Source organism: Coturnix japonica, chromosome Z, assembly GCF_054131305.1.
Source record: "Coturnix japonica strain WE chromosome Z, WE-NBRP24, whole genome shotgun sequence".
In the NCBI taxonomy this organism is placed as follows: domain Eukaryota; kingdom Metazoa; phylum Chordata; class Aves; order Galliformes; family Phasianidae; genus Coturnix; species Coturnix japonica.
This window is the reverse complement of record NC_140702.1, coordinates 35,884,242-35,908,552: the sequence shown is the minus strand read 5'-3', so window position 1 is coordinate 35,908,552 and position 24,311 is coordinate 35,884,242. Positions and strand designations below refer to the sequence as shown.

At 38.2% G+C, this 24,311-nt stretch overlaps 1 protein-coding gene across 2 annotated transcripts in view; it reads right to left on the bottom strand.

Annotated features, from left to right (window-relative positions):
* Positions 1-24,311, bottom strand: part of SLC28A3 (solute carrier family 28 member 3) — a 41,454-nt gene that overhangs the window by 4,878 nt on the left and 12,265 nt on the right. For both annotated transcript variants that reach the window (XM_085530322.1, XM_085530323.1), the window contains 11 exons: positions 20,115-20,206; positions 18,467-18,656; positions 16,398-16,542; positions 15,118-15,231; positions 13,627-13,704; positions 9,741-9,821; positions 8,505-8,585; positions 7,398-7,523; positions 5,891-6,021; positions 4,916-5,084; positions 2,778-2,975 (listed from right to left, as the gene is read on the bottom strand). In XM_085530322.1, the coding sequence (XP_085386448.1) occupies positions 2,778-2,975; positions 4,916-5,084; positions 5,891-6,021; positions 7,398-7,523; positions 8,505-8,585; positions 9,741-9,821; positions 13,627-13,704; positions 15,118-15,231; positions 16,398-16,542; positions 18,467-18,656; positions 20,115-20,206 (1,405 nt within the window). The remainder of the gene's footprint in view (positions 1-2,777; positions 2,976-4,915; positions 5,085-5,890; positions 6,022-7,397; positions 7,524-8,504; positions 8,586-9,740; positions 9,822-13,626; positions 13,705-15,117; positions 15,232-16,397; positions 16,543-18,466; positions 18,657-20,114; positions 20,207-24,311) is intronic.

Here is a 24,311-nt window from a genome sequence, read left to right as displayed (position 1 = left end):
TAACTCTTAATTTCAGAGTGCCACAGACTCACAGACTCATAGAATGATGTGGTTTGAAAGAGACCTCAAGGCCCAGCCAGTTCCAACCCCTCTGCCATGGGCAGGGCTGCCACCCACTGGATCAGACTGCTGAGGTCCCCATCCAGCCTCGCCTTGAACACCCCCAGAGACCACATGTTCTTTGAGTTGTCTGTTTCTGTCTTGTGGGAATACAAGAAGGACTTTACAGAGTAAAGTATTACCATACTGTCTCATACCACCCTCTGAGTGAAGAATTTCCTCCTGACATCTAACTTAAATCTCCCCTCTTCTAGTTCAAAACTGTTCCTCTTTTCCTATCACTATCAGACTATTTAAAAAGTCAGCCCACATCTTTTTTATAAGCCCTGTTTTTTTTTTTTTATTGGAGGGCTGCAGTGAGGTCTCCTTGGGGCCTTTTCATTTTAAAGTGAAAAAATTCCAGCTTCCTCTGCTTGAGTTTGGGGAGGTGCTCCAGCACTGATCAACTTTGTGGCATGCCTCTGGACCTGCTCCAACAGTACTATATTTCTTGTGCTGGGGGCCCCAGGCCTGGTTGTAGTATTCTGGATGCAGCCTCACAAGGGCAGAATAGTGGGGGACAATCCCCTTCCTCTCTCTGCTAGCCATCCTTCTTTTGCTGCAGCCAAGGAGATCGTTGGCCTTCCAGGTTGCAAGCACGCACTCCTGGCTGACAACCAGCATTTCATTCACCAGGTTTTTCCCTGCAGGGTTGCTCACTGAGATGAGTTCTCCCAGACTGTATACATGTTTGGGATTGCCCTGATCCAAGTGCAACACCTTTCACTTGGCTTTGTTGAACCTCATATCATGAGTCAGAGAGCTTTAATTCATCTTGCTGTTCATAGCTGTCCTGCCATTGTAACACTGCTGAAATCTCAAGTTTTGTTATGTTGTCCCTAACAAGCAGAGATTTATGAACACAGCTGCTCTGTGTACACTCCACCCTGTGTATGGAAGAAATAATGGAAATGTATTTCCTTCAGGGTGGGTGCTTTCACATGATACAAGGCAGATGAATGTTATGATTTATGAATCCCTATTAGTAATTTATTTGCTTCCTGACTTTAGCAATCTTCCTTCTCTTGGGCAACACACAAGCATGGGTTGCCCTTTGCCAACATGGATGAACCGTTACAGGACGCAGAACGGCTTTGAGTGGAATCAAGCTAGAAACTTCCAGACAAATGTAGTTCCAACACTTGGGAAAAATGCAGCATTTCTCAGCAAATAGACTTTCTCCCCCAGGCAGCTCAGAAATTCTATTTACTGTATTTTATGTGCATGGCAGCTGAATGAGTGTTCTAGTAGCTTTCCTATTTATTAGGTTTCTCTGTTTCCCTTCCTGTTTTATGAAAACAAATTTGTAGAAATTTTCAGCCTGCATATATGTGGGAAAATGTTTTTCAAGTGCACATTCTACCTGCTCTTCCTAGAAGAGGCTTTGTGTACTATGACTTCCCTGCTTTCACTTGCATTCTTCCAGCTCAAAAAAAAAACTGGAAGGTTTGTTATTAGTTACTCAGATGAGGCAGTAAAAAGGACTGGTTGTTTGCTTTCTCTCTCTGAATATCTGTGACTGGATATACTAGAGAGTGTTTATGTGGAACAGAAATTAGAACTGGAAGCTACACTACTCTCAGATGAATGGTTGTGCCAATTAAAATGATTACTTGGCCATTTTTACAACTGTTATGAATCAAAATTGCTTTTACATCTCAGAGGTTTTTATTGTGGAAGCTAATACAGCTCTTTGAAGGTATTAAATATGAACAAAGAAGTCTTACACTGCATTTTACTGAAAAGAAAAAAAAAGGAAAGCAAGTAAAATACAGGTGATGGGATCTAAATCAGACTAAATCTAAGCATTCATTGAATTCACAGCCATTTTCCCTTTGTAGAACACAGTATGACTATAGTAAGGGTGATCAAAGTTCCATCTAGCTCAGAGATCTTTCTCCAAGACAACAGATAATGGCAACATGGGCAAGAGTGTGTGAGTTTGATCAGAGTAACTGGCTTTATACCTCAATTTCTGAAATATGTTCCAGGAATAAGGAATGCAAGTGCTAAGGAACAAGGTTTTCGTTTTGTATCAAAGCAGGTATCCGAAGTATCATACTAAAGTAAATGAAAATTGAAGCTTGTACCTAAGTAGGTTTCCTAATTAAAGGTCCTCTACACTGACAGCTTATCTTGACTGGAATAGTAAGGACCAGTGGAGGTGGCAAAGCTCACCAAGTGGAGATGCTGGAGTCACAGCTGCAAAAATCAGTCTTGGTCACTGTGTTCTTTGCCCCTGTGCAAATAAGTGCAAATTATATGGCATAAAAATATATGGTGTATGCCATGTAATATGCCTTGTACTACTGCCTTCTGCATGGGGATAATAACTTCCAGTAGAGGTGTGGTATGGACAACAAGATGATAATATTTTAAATGGTATGAGGTAGAGCTTCCTGGATTCGTCTCCTGAAGCATAATGCTTGAATAAATCTTTATGGACAGGAATATCCTCAAGTTCTTGCCCAGACTATGCTTGTCTGAGATATAGTGTGATAAAAGTCATGGCAGACTCACAAGACAATGCTGTATTTTAATAATTATGACCTGCTGCTGAAAGGCACAGTTTAAACCAATATGTCACCAATAGTCACTATGAGACTATTCTAAAAGATAACTTACATTGCAGCAAAAAAGAGTTTGATCAAATATTCATAAAAGAAAATGTTACTTACAGTCATATATTGTTTCACATCATTTATGTACATGCTCCCACCCTTTTCTCGATTGTGAATCAGTTTTGAGAGACGTTCATAAGCCACAAATTCATTGAAGAAAGTTTTGTAACCCAGAAGTCCACCAACAATAAAGCTGTCTTCCCAGTCTACTCCCATCATAAATGAGAATGGCATAAAAACATATGCACAAATGTTCTGCAAAATATGTAAGACAAAACTGGTCAAAAGTGATAATTCACCAAAGAACAATGACATCTGGTTAAGTTCCATAAAATGAAAGTAAAGGTAGATTTATTTCAGCATAGGAACATTGGTCTTCTTACTGTCAGCAGATCTGAGAGACTGGGAATTACTGAATAATTTTTAAAAGACCAACCCAAAGTTTAGATCAAAAAAAGTAACTGGATATGTCCTTAGTTTTACACTTAAAATAATTCTCTGTGCCATTTTTTTTTTTTTTTTTCCCCCAACAATGACTTCAGAATGGACAGAGCATTTGAAGAAAATAAAGTGTTGAGTTATCAGTGTTGGCAAAAGAATAGAGAAGTCTGGTTCATATGCTGTCTAAGTCAGGTGTTTTAATGAACAGGCTTTACTAATCCAGTTATTGAACTCCAACTGGTATTAAAAAAGGGCTTATATCTGCATAAAAGCTGTACTCCTGACATAATTATGACAATACATATTTTTCCTAGCATAAAAACTATGCAAGAGAAAACAAATCTTATATTCCAGTATAGTTTATTTTTGCCAGTGAAAGAACAGAGGTCCAGCAATGAAAGCATTTTATCAGATTGTCTTTTGTGAAACTAATGGAGATGTTTAAGCAGTTACTGTTCTTGCATGTCTCTCTGCCCCCCCAAAAGTATGTCCTCACACCAACATCTTTCTTTTCCATTCAAGACAGGAATGCACAGCGAGGTCTGTATGTCCACAGCACAGTCCCACTAGGCTTACAGACCAAACTGGACCTTCTTCAAGAGCAGAACAGAACACAACAGAAGTTAGTGACTCTCAAAAGGAATGGCTGAATGAAAACATGCTTGTGTGCTGCATCTTCTTATGATTTATCCGTTCATCCAAATCCTGCTACATCCAGTAGTTACTGAAGCACCACCCTTACAATAAACATGGCTGAGGAATGCATATACATGCATTACCTCTGCTGTGGTTGCCTGTGTGGTGGGATAATCTGCGGAAGTTCTGTAGGGTAGTATCTTAGTATTGCTAAATTCTGTGTGAGTGTTTAGCCACTTCTTCAGCACCTGTATCACAGTGCTATATCCATGTTTCACACTGCTGCTATATAAGGAACTTGGAAAACATAAAGTCCAAATCCATTGAATCATTGTTCTGTTGAGTCAAAAATGATTTATCATCCTAAGCTAAAAACAAACAAACAACCACCACCACCACCAACAAAAAACAACAACCTAAAAAACTAAGCCCCGTTTAAAGTCTGTTTTCTCAGCTGGTTGATTCGGGTGTAGTTTTTTGGTTTTTTTTTTTTTTTTTTCAGAATTACCCGGGTTGGAAGGGACCTCAAGGATCATGTAGTTCCAACCCCCCTGCCTAGCAGGGCCACCAAACATACACATTTACTAGATCAGGTTGCCCAGGACCCCGTCCAACCTGGTCTTGAACACCTCCAAGGACGGGGCATCCACAACCTCACTGGGCAGTTCTACATTTGTGCTGGTAACAAGTCTAGTCTTGTATCACTGTCCTTATTTAGGTGAAGCTGGTGAGCATTAAGGACTAGCTGAAGCTGTCTAAAGCAGAAGGCACTTCAGTGTTCGTTTAAAGGAGATGTTTGGCAGTACACAGCTAAGCCAGAGGAGGCAAGTATTAGCACACATTACTCAATAAGGTGCACTGCTGCTCATCAAAAACAATCCACAGGGAAACTTTACATGTAATAATGAGCAGAAATACATGGCAACAAGTTCCCTTTGATAGTAAAGACATTTTTGAAGAATACGTTTTCAAAAGTATAAATTTTCAGATCATATTAAAAAAAAAAAAACAAAAAAACACAACAGAACAATTAACAACAACAAACCACACAGATCTATAATGGAAGAAAGGCAAATTATGTACAGATATAAGCTGTATTAAGGACTTGAAGACCATACCTCAAAATTCAGCTGTGGATAGTCAAACAGACTGCCTACCCACGAGAGGGCTGAGTCAACGAAAGCCAGCAGGGCAAGGAATGAGATGAGATTCACAGCGATGTTAGCCACTAACAGAATAGAGCTGGATGCACCTTGACTGGCTGCCTCCAGCAGGTTATTTGATTCACTTTATCGGTGGAAGAAAAAATAAGACAACAGAGTGTGAACATTTTGTAACTCAAGAAAAATCACAGATCTAAAAGTTGCATGAATGTGATTAAGAATCAGCTCCTAGAGCTGCTTATGCAGTCATAGGGAAAATAATGGTCAGATGAAGTAGGTTTGTGCCCATCCTCTTGGGAGGTAGTGGGAGGGTGTGTCTTTTGTAACCTGAGGGCAAATTCTGTTGTGGTTGAGAGTGCAAGTGTTTTGGAAGTGAAGGTTGGGCAAGCTATGTATCGCACTGCTTGAGACACTGCTGGGATGAGGGAGTAGGCACTGATTGTTTTGCAGGCAGCCCTTGCAGAGATGCTTGTACTATTCAGAAACAGCTCTTTCCAAGACTATCTGCTTTGTCTGTCATTCCTGAGGCAAGTGAACCTTCCTGCAGATGGGCAAAAATTTTGCTGCCGCTGCCATCACTGAAATGATTGCTCTACCTTTGTTTTTGTTTCCTTTTAGTTATAGATTTGTTGCAAAGACAAATGGGAAAAATATTTTGGTGATTCACTTTGGACAGGCATTTCAGTCCCAGGTCCATGGCAGCTCTTCACCTGTTCACGTGAGTGGTGGTACCTCCAGACAGATATAGTTGGGCATGCTGCACTTGAATTCAGAAACTTTTAGCTTGGCATATAGCAGCATGTACTTGATTTATTGCCTGCCCATTCATCATGTGCTGCCCCTAAATCTTATGTGTGAGGAGTTAATTGCTTCTCTGAATTGTGTTTCCACAAGATTATTACTATTAACCCAGAACCTAGATGAGCTTACCCTTTTGCCATTTTTAGGCCACTCTTCAAAGTTACTTTAGGCTTTTCAGTTTCAGGCCAGAACAGTTTGGAGGTGGCTAATGATGCTGGTGCAGACATGACAGAAGCAGTCAGTAGATGGGAGGCAGAAACCTAGAATTTTGAGCAACAGAAAATATACTGTGATAACTGCATCATGAACATCATAAACAAGCATGCAGAAAGCAATTAAAATCATTAGATGACTGGATAATTTTTCTACAGGGAGTCATTAAAAATATCACATTACTTACAGGGAAAGAAAGAAAATGGGAAAAATTGGAGACAGGGGAAGCCTAAGAAGTAAAAAGTATAATTGTACTCATTCCATGAGGAGAGCTGCTTAAGAGAAAGAAAGAAAGAAACAAAAAAGCCAGATGCACAGCATACCAAAACCAAATCTAGGTCCTGGATGTAGCATTAGAAGATGTGTGCCCCAGTGGCGCAGTGGTACGAATGCTGCGCTGCAACACTGGGGCCCGGGTATTTGAATCCCCCTGTGGCACAAGTGGTAGAAGTGCTGCTCTGCAGCACATCGAATCCCGGGGGTTGGACTCGATGATCTCTAAGGTCCCTTCCAACCCGCACGAGACTATTACTATTACTATTACTATTACTATTACTATTACTATTACTATTACTATTACTATTACTATTACTATTACTATTACTATTACTATTAGAAGAACAGGGTAGTCAGAGCTAGCTTCTATAATACTGTGTGTGTGTTCCTTGATAGCCAAATATTGTTTCTGTCCTTTGAAAGTGTAGTTAGAAAATAAATTACATGGCTTAATTCCTCCATTACCCTTTCAACCCTTCTTTCACAAATTTCTACACAAAAAATTTCCTCTTTGCTAGCTTTTGCAGTATTTTTATCTCTTCCTCTCTTGCTTCCTGGTCTTTCCAGTCAGTCCTCCCTTCTTGCTTCTGTCTCTCCATTGTGTTTTATTCAGATATGGAACATATTTATCATCCATCTCCTGGTGACTTTGATAGAAATCACATCTTTGGCCTTGCTTTTCTGTTTAGCCTTGTGCTGCTAGCCTCATGGCAGACAAGGCATTCATTACTTGTGCTTAGCCAGCACTATTAGAACATTGGTCACAAACAGAGTCTTTGGGATCATATGGCTAGCAGCCACTCCTGAGGGACTTCATCTGTGTCACTGCAGCAGGCATTGACCAGCTAGCATATTCCATGTTAGTTCATCTGGACTGTAGAAGTGTACAGAAATCAGTAATTTCCTCACAGCTATGGCAAGATTCTCTGTACACCTAAGGGGTATTGCTCTACTTAAGATCAGACCATGTTATCTTCTACCATCAGGAGACAAGAAATTTTTTTGTGATTACTTCTTTCAGGAAGAAAAAAAAAAAAAAAAGGAGTTAGAGGAGTAACTCAGGTGTACTTCTCAATATTTTAGCTGGGTTTCTGGTTTTAATGATTTAACCTAAGCTGTATGTTTTCAGTTCTCCCTCCTCACTTACCCCAAAAGAAATATATGCTCCTAAGACGCTTCCAGCAATAGTTGAGAATCCTGCTGTCATGACTGCATGGAGTTCAGATTTGGTGATGTATGGTAAGTACGGCCGTACCAAGAGAGGAGATTCTGTCTGAAATTGAAAAACAAACAACAAATTCAGAACTTCCCAATAAGTCCTCAGAAATTTCTCTTACTAAATGGGCAGGAAAATCACTGGCTGTGTTGCACTTTCCTATGTGTTTTTTGCTAGTCAATATTAGTGCTAGTAAGGGCTTGCTCTTTTCTGTGGGAGGGAAAATTATGCCAGCATGTATATTGCTGATAATTTTTGCAGATTTTAACTCTCCTCCAAATGCCAAGTGAAACTGCCAAGAAATCCAAATCTAATTCTAAGTGAGCCAGAAACAGCCATGGATCTGAGCTGCAGGTACGGCTGTACATCATACCAGCCAGTATTTATAGGCATGTCAGGCCTTCTGGCATGAGTGGGAACTGAGGGTAATGTTAAATGGACATACTAGAAGTATGAAAGAGTAAGGCACTGTTGCAAAATAAGTATGACCTGTTCAATGTGTTTCTGGAATTGGACACTACTCATTCATCTTTTCACTCTTCTCTGAAGACATGGACGGATACTGCTGTAGTGTTATTTTACTAAATTTTCCATTAAGTGAACTATGTGCTATGTGCTCTTGGCTAAGGCCTTGTGCAGATGAACCAGGGTCCTATTCTCTCAACCACTGTCTATCTTCCTCATGGGCCCCCTTTTCATCCCATTTTTCTTTTCTCCTTAATTTAAGGAAATTTAAATATATATATATATATATATTGCCCTAGAGTAGTCTCATATGGAAGACCTACTACCTACATTTATATCCAAATTCCTTTTGGGAACAGATGTGTTTCCCAAAACATGTCCTGTTGTGTATCACAGCCAACATACAAACTTAGCAGAATTGTATCTTCCAGAAAATCAACCACCAGACTTTCTGTACTATTTGTCCTACCTTCATATGAATTGAGGATTATTTTTATAAACAGATGTTGAGTAGTCCAATGTCACAATATTCAATAATCCCATTTTAGCATGTTTTTCCATGCTTAAACTCACCTGTCCCACAAATATGTTACCAGCAGCTACAAGAGACTCAACAGGAGTTGTCCCCATAAAAATTTGCATTATCCAACCAACCTAAAGTGATTAAAAATGAAAAAAGAAAGAACAAATAAACACATTGGTGTGCCTGATCCATTAACTCCTTGAATTAATCATGTCAGCGTCAGTTCTCTGAGACTCCATATTTAATTAATGGTTTAAACATCAAGATAATGTGCATTCGTTTAGGAGTAGCATGCTCAAATAAGACAAGAAGGAATAATTTAACAGAATTTAGAGTAAAATGCTGAAAGACATCAGGCTCCTCCTGGGCACTAAGTGCTGAACTAAATTAACTGAAGTAGATATTTTATTACATCATTATTACTTATGTATTATTACCTTTCTAGAGGGATTTTGACCATATGAATGGGAAATAATGCAGAATTTTATTACAGCTAAAAATTTAGTACACAGTATTTCATCTTGGTCAGATTTGTGGTTAATATGTAACAATCCTGTGTATGTGAATGACAAAGGACTTTTCATGTTTATCCAGAAATAAGCTTTAACTGTCACCAACAAAAAGATCTTTTACCTCATCTGATAAATTCACTGGGCATATAGGTAGAAAGATTAATTGTTGACTTTCTAACAGTCTTTCCAGACTGGACTCAGGACCTAAGACCTGACAGAAATTAAGACTTAAAGTACGAGGTGAGGAAACAGTCTCTGATCTTTGATTTTGGAGTGGTATTGTGTGGATCCAAGAGTTGGGACTAGATCCTTGTGGCTCCTTCCAACTCAGAAAGTTCTGGGATTCTGTGATTCCATTATCTTATTCAGGGAGACAGGTTCCCTGGGGAGCCTGTGTGTGAGTGGTGTCCACAGTCACTCCTGCAATACTTAGCAGTAGGCAGTACATCACTGGCTGTGATGTAGCCTTAATCCTGCATTTTGTGGGATGGTCAACAGACATGGGACAGGTGCAAAGGAAGATTTACGTAAATGTGGCATCAGAGGGACACTGAAGCAGCCGTGCAAAGTCATTAGCTACTGTGGTGTTAACAGTACAGTCTGGGGAGGATAGTGTGCTTGGTGATGTCAGTTGGGATTTTGTATTGTTAACATTCAAAACTACGGCCGGGTTAAAAATAAACTACTTTCCATATGTCTCTCCCTGAAATGATGCAGGTGTTCAAGAAGTGTCTCATATTAGGCAAATAAGAACCTACTGTCAGAAATTCCTACCTTTCCAACGAGCCACTGCATGAATCCAGTGTGATAAAGCATAGACATTACTGTGCTGAAGAAAACCACAATTGGCAGTACCTGGTTGGGAAGCATAAAATCATTATTCAACTTCTAGAATGATTTTCCCGACCTGGATTCTGTAGGCCATTTAATTTTAGAAGGAAAAAAAAAAAAAAAGAAAAAAAAAAAAAAGAAAAAAAAAAAAAGATCATGTTTTTTGAGATACACTTAGAAGTCTTGAAAACTAATCATACAGTTTACATTTATACTGTAAAACTTTTAACCTTCTTGAATTATGTTTGTATTGTGCTGGAATTATTTATTGTGTATGTGTGAAGTATTTGTTCATAGATGTACTTATGTGAGTTCAAACATTTCCTGAGCATTAGCACTTTCTAAGGCATGTACAGACTTTGTAAGCCATGAAATATATAGAATGGCATAGAATTCAGAACTTAGCTCCTCTGTGTTTATTTCTGAAAAAATCCTGATTAGACAGAAGGGACAGAAATCTTTCAGAAGACGGAGAGATTCTAAAGGGAATTGTAACTGCCTTGATTTCCCACAATAAATGGCAGCTTGCTTAGAAAGCTCAAGAAGCGTAGCTGCCTCTTAATGACACAATATAGCATATATTTTTTCATTATTCCATTATATTGGTAAGACTGAGTGTGGCATATTGAAGAACTCTGTAACTGCAAGCACAGACACATTCTGCTTAAGAACAAATTCATGTGTGTATAGTTATTAAATATAAGGAGAATTAAATATGTACCCTTCAGTGGAAGTGGAAGGAATGTTTTCCTTAAACATATGATTTAGAACAATTCCAAGAATGTCTAACCCCCTATGTGATAAGTTATTTAGTGTCTTGGTTTTTCATGCTGAATAAAATGAGTGTCACTTAATTATCAAGTTGCTAAACACACAGGATCACACCATTTCTATGTCAATATATAAAAGGTAAAAAAAAAAAAAAAAATCACTCAGAAGTCTCCAGGATTAGTCAGGCTAATTAATTATGGTTAAAGCAATGCCACTAACACTAGTAAGATATTATGTGTGCTTATCTGAGGTCATAATATATCATAAATAAAAGCAGTATACGGAATGAAGTAAAACCAAAACATGTTGTTATTTCAGAACTTTCCAGCAGACTAAAGTTATTCCTCTCCAGATGGGAGTTAGCACAATCAGCAGTTTTGATGAACTCTAGAAACTCAATTCAGATAACCAGAAGTCAGCTGTGTATGTCAGATGTTAAGATCATAAGTGTCTTTCACTTCAATTGGATGAGAAGAGCCATCAGTTGATACAGCAGAATGTTCCTTGGCTGAAGGAGAGAAGAGCCAGTGCTCTCTGTGGTAGGTGACAGCTGACATCCCTTTACCTCACTTCAATCACACCTTCCTGTGAAAATAACTTGGAGAACTCTAAGTCATGCTTCTTCATTTTTGGGTTGCAGGCAATTCTGGATGTAGCTTACTCTTTATGAAACAGATAGGTTATTTTCCGGTTGTGACAATTTCTGCCTTGACTGCATAAAAAGTTGGAGACTATTTTAAAACTAAACTCTTCTTCCTGAATCCCGAGTGACTTAACGTTGTACCTACTATGTCACATCTTCACCAGAAAATAGCAGCAACCATTTCATAGGTAAATAGCTATTTTAATGATCTGTTCAGGCTAGCAGTCATCTAGGGTGTAATAAAATCACATGGAAAATATTTGCAAATCATTAATATAAGCACATGGAAATCGGCTACTTGCAACATAGTGCACTACAATGGATTTTCAATTACACTGTCTGCAGAAATAAATGCAATGTAAAACACTTAATGTCAAATGACTAATTCAACTGAAAGCCAAACCTGTTCATCAATGAAGCTTGGGTATACACACAAGTAGAAACTGTAGATGAGGAATATATTAGTGCCAAGAAAAGCAGATTACAAAAAGCCACTAGGTTGGTCAAACAGGACTTCCCCTTGGTGAAGCCACCATAATTCTCCTGTATCATCTCACTGCTTTCCATGTGCCTCAGCAGAGCTCCCAGGAGGATCTGCTCCATTATCTTTGCCAGAACAGAGGGGAGACTGGCAGGTTGGTGGTTCCTGGAGTCATCCTTATTATCTTTCTTTAAAATGTGTGTGATATTGCTTTTTTTCTAATCACCAGGGATTTTACCTGGATGACACAACTTTTCAAATAACATTGAGAGAGGCTTGGTGACTACATCAGCCAGTTCCCTCAGGACTCTGAGATGCATCCACTAGGACCTGTAAACTTGTGGATATTCAGGTTCCTCAGGCAGTCATGAACCTGATTTTCGCTAACAGAGAGAGGGACATTGCTTCCCTGATCCCCTCCTACCAAACCAAACATCTGAGTTCTGTGTGGCACACAGTTATCAGAGAAGACTGAGGCAAAAAAGTTGGTAAGTACATCAGCCCTCTCTTTGTCTGTTGCTACCAGTTTGCCTGTGTCACTCACTAGGGCTTGTATACCCTCCTAGACTTGACTTTTCTGGTTGAGGTATCTGTAGAATTCATTCTTCTCGGCATCCCTTGCAAAGCTTAGATTAAGCTAGACCTTATTTTTCCTAACCCTATCCCTACACAGCCTTGGAGCTTCCTTATACTCTTCTCACATTAAGTGCCCCTGTTTCCACTGCCTCTGCATTTTCTTGCTCTTCAGTTTGAAAAGCAGGTCCTGGTTCAACCATACCAGTCTCTTGCCTTCCTTTCCTGACTTGTTACACTCACATAACATAATAAAATATAATTTTTATTTCTTGCTGAAACGCTTCTCTCTCTGCCCCCTCCTCACCCCCCCCGAAATTATTAAGAGCATTCTTAGTAACAACATATTTTACAGGTAGAATCTTTTTTTTTTTTTTTTTTTTTTTAAATTACTTATAAGAAGTGATAGAGCGAACTGTGAAGAATATAAGAATATCCTGTTTTGATATCTCCAGGTAAGAAAGAAGATAAAAGCTGTGTAAGTCCATAATCAGATGTCTAAAGTGCTAGACTAAGAAACAGCCCCAATCAGAATCCTGATACACTTAGTGTGTTTTTGTTGTTGTTATTTTGAACATATAAATGCTCTTAATTCCAAACTAAACAAGTGCCATGACAGGAACTACGTGTGGGAACAAAACCACGCAGAATGTTGACCCAAACTAGGGAGCATAGTGCACTTGAACTGTATTTCAGTATTTTCCCAACAAATTCTAAGGGAGAGATGGAGAATATCCTGGGGATCACATTAATGGCAGATGTGACTCATGCAGTTTTCCCTGCTTCTGCATGGGCACCTTCTCTTTGGTTTAAAAATACACTTAGGCCTTCCACTTTTACATAGGCAATGTCTGTCAATTAGTGGTCTTGACAGCAAATCAGGATATGACAGTATAACACAGTATAGAACCTTTACTTGTGAAGACATGAAGATAGGCAGGAGATAATGTTTCTTTACAGTGGAAAGGACACCTTTCACCAGATCAGGCTGCCTGTGTCCCCATCCAACCTGGCCTTAAACACCTCCACAGATCAGGCATTCACATCCTTAATGAGCCTGTGCTGATGAGCCTGTGCCTGTGCCTTGCCATGCTCTTGGTAAAGAATTTTTCCCTAATATCTAACAGAAATCTACACTGTTCTATCTTAAAGCCATTAGAACATGATCTCTAACTACAGTCCATTATACATGAGGTTCTCAGATCTTCTATGCAGAGTAGAATACAGAAGAGTTTGCCTCATAGCTGATCTTTCTGGTTACAACACTCTTATCATAAGATATATAATGCATATATTTCCCAAACATTCTGTTCCTTTCAGCAGCCTATCTTCCCATACTATATTTATAAAAGCTGCCTTACCTTAAAAGCAAAGAAGTGATCTGTGTATTTTTCACCAAACACAAACTTAGCACCTGTGTCAGAGTACTCCAGAAAAGTCTAAAGGCAGATATAAAGTGAAATTAGTCACAGGCTCTGTGTCACTGACAAAAAGCATGCCAATACTGCTAGACTTCTTGCAGCGATTTTGTGCAGTTCAAGGACCTTGTGCTATGCTCTTTATGGGTCAAGGCTTAACTGACCTGTGTCTGTCAAGGGTCTCTGCTCAGTTCTGCCATGAGTGCAGATTGTTTCCAGCTGTGTAGGTGAACAACACAGGGCAAGTTTTCCTGCTTTACTAAGAGGAGAATATGTTTTTTAATTCTGACACTGCGATACATCTCTACATTCCCTGTAATGTAAATATGTACAATAAATGATACAGTCTGAAAGGATGATATAATGGCTGAAGTAATGAGTTGTAAAAGGAACAGCCAAAAGCTGGCATAAAAGATTTTACTTTTTTAATTCAGGTATTGTGGTTTATTTTTATGTTCCTGATGCCAACATGTGCTATCAATGATAAAACGTAAAAGGGACATGTAGTGGCTAGTTACAATGGCAGTGGCCATAAGCTGCTAATGGAGCTAATGAGAGGGGGCATTTAATGCACTTCTGTAGGAACTGAAAGGGGAGGCTGAGAATCTGATAACAAAACCCAGGTAATTTCTGTTGCTTGTGGGTTAGCAGCAAACAGATGTCAGATGTGCGCCTGTACATTCTGCTCTGTCTTACTTTAGATGCAGTTAGATATCTGTAGTGTGAAGAACAGTCGTATGAATAGTATCTCTGTGATGAAGTCTCAGTGTCCTCCAGTGAGTACTCTCTAATTTGATTTTTGGATTTTTCTTATTTAGTACTTTACAACAGTGAACTTTTATACAACCCTTGTGAGTGCAGACTACCTGTACAGATAGATACCTATGGTAAGATTCTCCCCTACTCTAAAGATCTCTTACTCATTGCAGTGAGCTAGCTGTTTTGCCTTGTCTCAGTGGTGGATTCTTCTACTTGTTCTTTACTTTCTTATATACTGTGGTAAGTATTACAAGCCCCTGGAATTAGGACTGTTCTGAAGATAATGGTACTTCCACCTTACTAAATTTATAAGCTTTTCAGCTTTGAGAGGGTATTCTGATATTGGACAAGGTCTTAGGTATTTCGATGGGGGCACTGGGGCAAAAGTAGTTTTGCATTTGGAGAGATGCAAGATATTATTTTATCCCATGGAAGGTAAAGACATTAATAGGGTTATTCTGGTCACTCTTTATCAATCTGTTGCATGAGGTCTTGTGGTATCTGGATGGAACAGAAATGAGAAGACTTGAATGCAGGTTGTCAGTAACTACTCAGTTTTCCTCATGAGGGGAAAACATTTAGGGGCAAAAGGTTTGTTGCACTGCCTGACTGTTAGGTAAGAGACTCGAGACACAAAATGATATAATAAATAAACAGTTATTTCCGGTAGCTTACCTGGATCTGAATGCCTAGCCAGTTAAATACATTGAACCCTACTTTTGTCCTCAGGATAAGAAGCCCAAGAAGAAACTGCATTACTATGCCTGAAAGCACAGGTCTCCAAGCTACCTAGATGGACAGGAAAATAAAAACAGTGAAATTACTTGTTATTTAAATATATAACAATGTACTTTAGTTATTTCTTGAGATAATGCTTTATGGATTGTTTGGCTAGTCTGCAGGATAGCAGCAGCTGCCAAAGGAAGGCTCTCAGAGCATAAGTCTCTCCTAATGGGAAAACTCTGGGATGTGGCTATCTCCCTCTGTGATAAGCGTGAAAAATCTGGCTATATAGGTGTCAACATGCCCATTTCACCAATACAGTCTGCAAGCGAGCAAGTAGAAAGAAAAGGAGACAGTTCTTCCTGTGTTACAGTTTAAAGCTGAAATAAACACACTTGATGGCAGCAGGCAAGTGTTACTTTGACAGGGTTCTTCCTGACTCTCTTCCTTTCTCTCTCCCTTTCTCTCTTCTCCTTTTTTTTTTTTTTAATATATATTTTTAATTTTTTTTAATTTATTTTTTTATTGGTGAGAATCTGATAATTAACAAGACAAATTTCTGAGATGGCTCTTGTTAATTCATTCAGTTGGTATTGTAATAATATGAACAAAGTAAGTATAACGAGGACCCATTGGAGAGCACAAAGCTTTTGGAAGCTGAGGTGAGTTGCCATGGTTTTTGTGATATCACAGGGGTGCAGAGAATTACAGTGGAAATCTCGGTTGGAAAGTTAACATGAATGGCATCAAGGATCCTATAACAATCTCTTAGTGAAATCTGTTTGGCATTTGCAGTGGGAATCAAATTTATGAGAGAACAAGAGCTCCAGTTCCATGCAGTGTGCTTTGACATGACAATAATGTACATTGTCAGATACATCTGTCATTCTGGAAGCGGTGGTGAGCCTGCTGAGGTTGAGAGGCAAGGAGCAACCTGCTCAGACTTTCACTCGTGGTCTCCAAGTAAATGCATTCCCACCCACAGCTCTGCAAGTTCAAAGGACAGGAAATGGCCTGAACAAGTAAGGGCCAGCTGCTCATACAGCCCCATGAGTGTTTCCCAAGATGTCAGAGTAGACTGGCTTTCCTCCAAAGTGAAACACATATTCTGACAAGATTAAATTCTAGTTTTAATGAGTTTTCTGCTACTGATCTTAGCCCTAGAACAGGGAAATAGTTTTTGAGATATTACACTTAAAATAAGAAAGATCCAAAACAGACTAAATACTCACTCTCATTGGATATTTGGAGAATATAAACATCAAGAGAATATACATCACAAGCCCACCAAAGGAGATCAGCTGATGAGATCCTTGTTTTGCTGTGTCGAGGATGAGCCAGAAAATGATAGCTATAATAAGAACTGCACGTAGTACCCTGCAAGATAAAAAAGTGCCAGGCATTACATTGTGGAGGAGTTCAGATACTCCTTCCCTCCAGTCTGTCCCTGACATTTACCTCTCTGTAAAAAAGATCTCTGAGCACCAGTATTAAGCTGAAACATTTATTTGTACACAAACGGGATCCTGTCTTTGTGCTGCTGTCACAGTCACACCCCTCAGTGTCATCCTGTGCTCCCAGAGTAAAAGGGTTGGGAACATTCAGTAAAATACAAGTGACTGTTGCCTAGGCATTATGTTTACTAAGTGAAATGTGAAAACTTCCCATCCTTTCCTACTCCATCTTCTTCTCCCTTTCTGTCTTCCCCATTGACTAGTTTCTTAGATCTGGGCAGGAGCTTCATTTCAAACTGCACTGTGCAGATTAACTGACGCACAAAATGCGTAGCACTGAAGAGCAGGCTGCAAACTGCTTACTTCTTTGCAATTTACTGTAGCCTGTTTAGAATAATAACTTTTAGTTGCAACAATTTTTATTACTCTAGAAACAATGACGAAAGCAATGTATCCATCAGTCTCCACTAACAAAGAACTACTTGTGGTTCCATATTAGGGTGACTATTCTAATAACAGCCTGAAAGGTAGAGGAACATGGCATCTGGGTTACAGAGGGGAAAACTAAACAGTTCCATTTATTTCATGTTAATTATGTCCAACTGCTGTTTAGCTTCCACTGATTTGAGTGGTGTTTAGCTACATTTACCTGTGTAAATTTCCCTTTGATATAAATCACAAGTACCACAGGCTAATTGTCCATCTTTGCAAAATTGTCCATTGCAATGCTGAATAACACTTTCTGCACCTGACTTTCTTTCTCTTGGTGATCTGCGACCCACAGTTAACCACTTGATCTGGAACATGCTATTTAATGGAACATGCACTTACTTCCTCTGAGTTGTTCCATCTGCCTGTCAGGACTCTCCCACTCTCTTTGTTTCTTCCCCTGACAAATTGCCTAAGGTAGGTATTTGTATGCAGCTGCTACCTGATGTGACTGATGTGAGAAGAAGGACCACAATCTTTATAGCATCTTTGAAATTTATACTCCTGGGACAAACCAATTAAAAATCTTAAGAGAAGGACTAATTCATGGTTATTTGCAGAACCTGGAATGATTTCTCTTTATAGCTCAGTCTCCCCCTGAGGTGAGGTGACACAACAGAGAATGAAGGATATTGTACAATCTTTTTTTATTTTAAAGATATTTCACTTGGTCTTCAGAATCTTGGTGAGCCTCCTTTCACCCCTAATTTTCCCAGGAATAAGTTAAATACTCCTAATAGTTGCTAAGAAGTATTTGGACTAAAAATCTACCATATATAAGCATATACAGTTTATCTACCACTCCAAATAAGATTGCATGATGTTATTACAACACCAAACATGGCTATGATCCAACTTCTGAAGATTAAATCAAAAAAGTTCTTAGCTCATTGCTATGGGGATATGTAAACAAGTAGTTCTTCAATAACACATTTCAGTATTCAGCAGTCTACTAAAGTTAGAGTTAAGGTGTTTTTGTTGTTGTTGTTTGTTTTTCACAAATTTCACAGTTCTCTGAGTGACTGACAATGACATTTTTGACTTGTAGAATGAATACAGAAGGCTACAACATCCCTGAACTTCTCTGAATGTATTTTTTCACAGCAACAATCCCAACATACCTTAATTTGAGAAATTTTTTACTCTTTCTGCTAAGAAAGCTTTTTGCACTGCAGTATTAAAGATATTTCTGATGTGCTTTAAGTGGAAATAATTTACTAGTCTGTGTATAGTATCTAATCATGTTGTACTTTTGATGATTAATCTATCTTTCATTGCTTATGGACCTTAAGTTTTAAAAAATCTGTAAGAGTAAATTAACACTTTGTTCTTTTGCTTAAGTAGTCATTCATATTTACCATTTCAGCCAAAACCAGTGTTTCTCCAAATATCTTTCTCCAGGAGAAAAAAATGCAGCAATTCTGTCTTCATACTTCGCTACTAAAAAATCCCAGCAGATGAAGAAGATGGCTAGGATGGTAATGATGAAGAGTGTCAAGGCTCTCTGAAAATCCAAGCTGCAGGCTGCAATAACTGCTGCCAAGTAAGCTGCCACAGAAACGTAAGTATACATGTCAGTTATGTCTTGATTCTTTATAGAGAGAATCAAATATTAAATTCAGTGATAAGGTTTAAAGTCAGGTCTAATCTTATCTTTGAGTGCTTTGGTGCTTTTCTGACTCTTCTAAATATTGAGAAATTTTGCTTTTGTGGATAGTACTGTATGTATGTTCATTGATATAAACTGTACTGCTGGAAATGGTGGGGTTGTTCTTCAGTGGCATTCTTCTGTGGAAGCAGAATATGTACAATTTCACCAAGTCAAGTTCATATCAAATATATTCATTGCTTGAGAAAATAAAACCACCTATAGAAATGCTCTGTCCTGTATTAAAATCAGTGAATTACAAATAATTCATCTTCTTTCTTTCACAAGAGGATGAGTTTATCCAGTAAGATCAGAAGCAATGCATAGAAAAATTTGCCAATTTCCTAATCTGATGGGCCTCTGAAATAACTGGGAAGCTTAAAAGAAGTTTATCTATTTCATAAAGTAGCAAGGAAATACTTTGTCATCTGTTATTTCATTGCTAATGAAACTTTCAATGCTTCTAAATAATAATCTGTTTTTTTTCTATGTCAGGTAAGAAAGAACTACGGATTTTTGTAGGCAGTTTTCATTGAGTTAATCTATAAATCCCTGACATAGTGTTGGACCTCACCTCCTTTCTCGAGCCAAGGTGCGTTCATACTATGACAAAGATGAGCTGATACTAGGACAGGACATTCACTACACAAGAGTCTCTCTTATAACCACTTTATATTATGCTGATGCTTGTCTCACAGACATGATTTAGGTCTACATGTTCTCAGTAAGTGTTCAAGTAGAAAGAAAGATCTCAAAAAGAAGCTTGGTGAAGTGGAAGGAAACAAACCAACCTACTGGATAATTAGGAAAGCAACAAGCAAGAATATCTGAATTACTTTGCAGTGCACGCTGACATACATCAGAATATTTCCTACAGAAAACATTTGCTGTTTGCTTAAGAAAGGTCAGAACAAAAAGCTTTCATTTCCTATGGACTTAAGTCTTATCCAGGTTGGTTCCTGAAACTTGCTAGGTTATTTCATGGTTTTGAGCAGTTCCTGACATTGTAATTTAGCAAGCCACGTGGTCTCGGCTGCTAACTGACTAGACACAGAGACTAAACTACCCTTTATGCCCTGAATAACAGCTAGTCAAAGTTAAGACATGCTGAAGGAGCAATGTATGCTCTTGTTATGTTTGGAAATGAACGGAGGTTTCCACGTTAGAGCTTTCTTTGGGACTAAATTCATTTTAACCTTGTTTCATATGCATTTTTAAGGTAGTCAAGAGTATTTTTTTAAAAAATTATTATTTTATTATTTCTTTTGTGGGTGTGTGTGTGTCAGACAAGCACAGTCTACAGTCTCAAATAGGTAAATAGATAAGGGTTCACAAACACTGGGTGTAATATACTGTACCTGTGATTAAAATGCTATACATCACATAGTTAATTCTGGTTCTATGTTTCTTGAAAAAATTGCAGGCTTTATCGTATTTCTTTTCTAAAAGCCTAGAAAAACATAAAAAACAAACAGATCAGAAAACTTGAGCTGCAGATAAAAAAGTGGTTTCCACAGATTTAACAGTTTAAATTGACTACTGGTGTAAATTTATCTACTGGAATATTTTTAACTGGAGTAAAAGCTGAATTTGGATTCATAAGTGCCAAGGAAAAATCATTCTGATATCTACTAAGGTTTTTGTGATTATTGTCTGCTTTGCTGCTGGACAAGTAAAAAGGAAAATCAATCAGTTATCTAATAGGCCAGTCCAGCAGGTATCTACATGATGAGCCAAAGTTAGCAGGCCAGTTCTGCCAGCTCTACTTGTGAGGAGCTCTGTTTACAAGGTTTGTGTAAACTAGATAAAGATTCAGTGCCCATTACTAGACCCACAGAGATTGTTAGTGTAGTCAGTTATTGCTACATGGAGTGGCTGTTTTGCTGTAGTTGTGAAGGCCCAAGGTTAGAGGAAAATTTCCTGTGACAATTTGACAGTAATAATTTGCCTCAAGGCTTGTAGCTTCCACCTGCACTTATGGATGCAAAATAATCGATATAAAGCAAAAATCTTAGTATAGTGAGCACAGATGTTTCTGGATTTTAAAATTTGTTACTTACCTGTGCTGGTCTGGAAGTAATGCCTGTCATTTATTTCTACAGAAACTACAACAGCTACAGGAGCACAATAGATCTTTCTAATAGAGTAAATTCTCAGCTATAAAACAGTGTTTTTCAACATAGTCACCACCATCAGCCAGTGATGCATTTAACCAGTGATGAACAAGTCTGCATGCTGTGCTTGTAGATATCTGCTGGCTATTCGGAAAATGGCTTGTCTTTCACAATACTGTCACCAGTGCTGAAATGTATCAACCACTGCCTCACATCCATTGTTTGGTCTCCATAAACCTTCAGCAAGCATCAGTGAATGCCAATGGGTTCGATTTTTTAGTATGTAGGAATTCAGTTCTACATCTTGGCTACATCAGTACTTCCATGTCAGATGCCATTTTCCGAGACTGTCTCTCTGCTGCCATCTGTCACATGGCAACAAAAAGTAATAGAATATTGGTGGGAAGGTTCAGCCTCTGCTGCCGTACCACCAATATCCACCTCTGATGCTGTGGGCCAACATAAAGAAATAGAAGGCATTACTTTAGGAGCAGCTCTCTTACACTAAGCATTCACCTAAGACTCTTCAGTTCATGGGAGGTAAAATGATTTCTAATACATTTTTTTCTAGTGTCTGTTCTTGCAATTATTAAATACTTGATTTTGTTTTTCTTTTCTCATCTTACTAGTGGTAACACCAAGTGATTTCATGAGGAAGGCTGAGGTTAAGGGAAACAGCATTTTAGATAATAATTCAGCATAGATTTCTGATGTTAAATGTTTGATGATGTAGGTGTATTTTAGTCACAAAAGCTGTAGCTTAATAAATCCATTAGTATTGCACAAGCTGAAAATGAAATCACAGCTATAGCTTGTGTCCTTGTAAAGTCATGTCTCCCACTCTTACAGCTTATAAAAGCAACAATATGTTTAGAGCTGCTAATTGTCCAGACTGTACATGTTGAAAAATCAGATGCATCTGGAGTCAGATACGTGCTGACATTCAGCATGAATACCCTACTTTTTTGCCTCACTGTATACTCAGTTTTCAGCAGAGAAGGAACATTCTTGTTCATTAGTTCAAAATGTAACTTTTAGAACATTAAGATGAGAAATCTTAATATTCCACTTTTTTTCCCCCTAAAAATTCCTGTTGCCTCACAGATCACAGTCCTTTGCTTTTATTTGTTAGAAAATTATGTTATCGACTCAGTCTCAACAGCGAGATTAGATACAAGAGAAGAAATAAAAGGGGAAAGACAGATGCATAAATAATCCAGAGTGATTTTATCAAACTTATCTTTCTTCCACCACCACCAACATAAAAGGGAAAAAATATTAGCTTTGGTTTCTTACTATATATTATGAGTCACCTGGAATTTTAAATCACTATTTAAAATTACAACTCCTTGCAATTTCTTATTTAATCTGGCATCTTTCTCTGTCTTGTTACTTTAACTGTTCAGTGATTATCCCTTTGATAGCAGTATATCTTAAATATATCAACATATATGTTATAAATATACAACTCTGTTTCTGAAAGGTAGCAGAAGAAAATGATCTCCCTTATTATGTTTGGTTCTCTTGCTAAGTAAACACTGTTTGCTAAAGGCTGACCATTGATTTATACTGCAGCACTGTGCTGATGGCTTTTACTTAACTGAAGACGTTGGAAAAGCAAATGCATTTTAAACAGACTTAAATGAGAGATTTAATGTGATACATTTTCACATACCAACTCTGTTACTGTTTGTATTTTACTTGTTCTGATCTGCATGTACTCTGTGAGTGAATGTGCTCATATTTTGTTATCTACAATCAGACCTTTCAAAGGTTTTGTGTCTCAGATCACAGTCTGTTCAGTGCCATCTATTGAAAGAAATCAACAATGCATTCAAAATTAAGGGACACTGTGAATACTCCTTTTGAGCAGCTAGAAATGAAACACTAGATCACATTAAAGCACTGCCCAGCAATATAGGAGAAGCCTCAGCCTGAATATAATTAGAACAGGGCAAAGTGCTCTTCAGCTTCCAGTCTGCAAAGGAGCTCTCACTGCCCAAGGGCACGATACCAGGTATTGCTGGAAGAACAAGATAACCTAGAGAATGGTAAAGCCCTGTGAATTAAAAGCTACTTAGCTCTTGGCTCTCCATGGGAGTACAAATAAACAAGAACTAGTGACAAATATAGAACCTCACCTCTGCCCAAGTGCCTATCTGGGCCGAGCTCCTTCTGGTCCAGTGAGGCTCTGGGCTTGGGTCTGCGGAGGCATATCCTACTAATCTCATTCATGCACTTGTGTACCAACACTTATGGTCCAATTAGTTTATTTCTGAATATGTACTGGATACATATCACTGACATTTGATCTATCAAATCTCAGCTTTTGTTTTGGTAAAAAAGACTGAAAATGTTTAGCTATGAAAATGTTTCTTGTTATGCACTGCTATAGGAAATACAAAATCTCCAAAGAACAGAGAAAAGAAATAAGAGAAAATTTAAAGACTTTAAGGACATCTAGAAAATTTTGCTGGCTCTTCAAAGCAGGATTTTAATAATATAGTGGCATCAGAAAGCCTAAACATATTCTTGAAAGTTCTTCATGCACAGCTCAAAAGCATTAATTCTACAGTTACTGCTTCTGTATACAACTGTGCCATTTGTACAGGCAGGAGGTCATTTCAAGTTCTTCAGAGGAGATCATTTCAAGTTCTTCAGACTGAGTTAGAAAAACTTCTGTTTGGAACATTCAGCAAGTCAATATCTAGAATCAGCTGATAAAAACAGAGACTCAAAGCTGAAATGGCATGATGTATATTAGAGCGCAGAAATGTAGGTTAGCAGAAAAATTACAGTATGATTTCTATAAGGTTTTAAACAATGCATCAGTCTGATGGAAAAGTATTAAGACATAAATTATTATTTTAAGTGTCCTGTCTCACTTTTTTTGATGTCTTACACAGGATTTATAGTTCTCATCAGAACACTAACCCATGAATAACTATTAGTGTGTACTTTCACTGTGTAGATTTAATGACACTGAATGAGTAGCAGAAATTCTGCTAGAGCAAAATGATTTTTGTTTTAGCATCTACTCTCAACTTGCAGTGGGATAACCAGGCTACGTAAAATGAAGAACAATGTTGAATCTTTGACCTTCTGCAAAAGTTCAGTGTTTTAAGGCCTTTCTTCTAAAAAGCCCCTTTCAGAATATTGGAAATGTAGCTTATTTAAAAATGGAAAAAAAAACAAAAAACAAAAAACACTCCTTTAGTTTCTTAGAGTTGTAGAATGGCTTGGGTTGGAAGAGCTCTCAAAGTTCATCAAGTTGCAATCCCCTGCCAAAAGCACAGTTGACAGCCACTAAATCAAGCACTAGATCAGGTTGTCCTGGGCCCCATCCAGGCTGTTCTTAAACACTTTCAGGGACAAAGCATCCACAACCAGCACCTCACCACTTTTTCAGTAAAAAACTTCTCTGACATCTAATCTAAATCT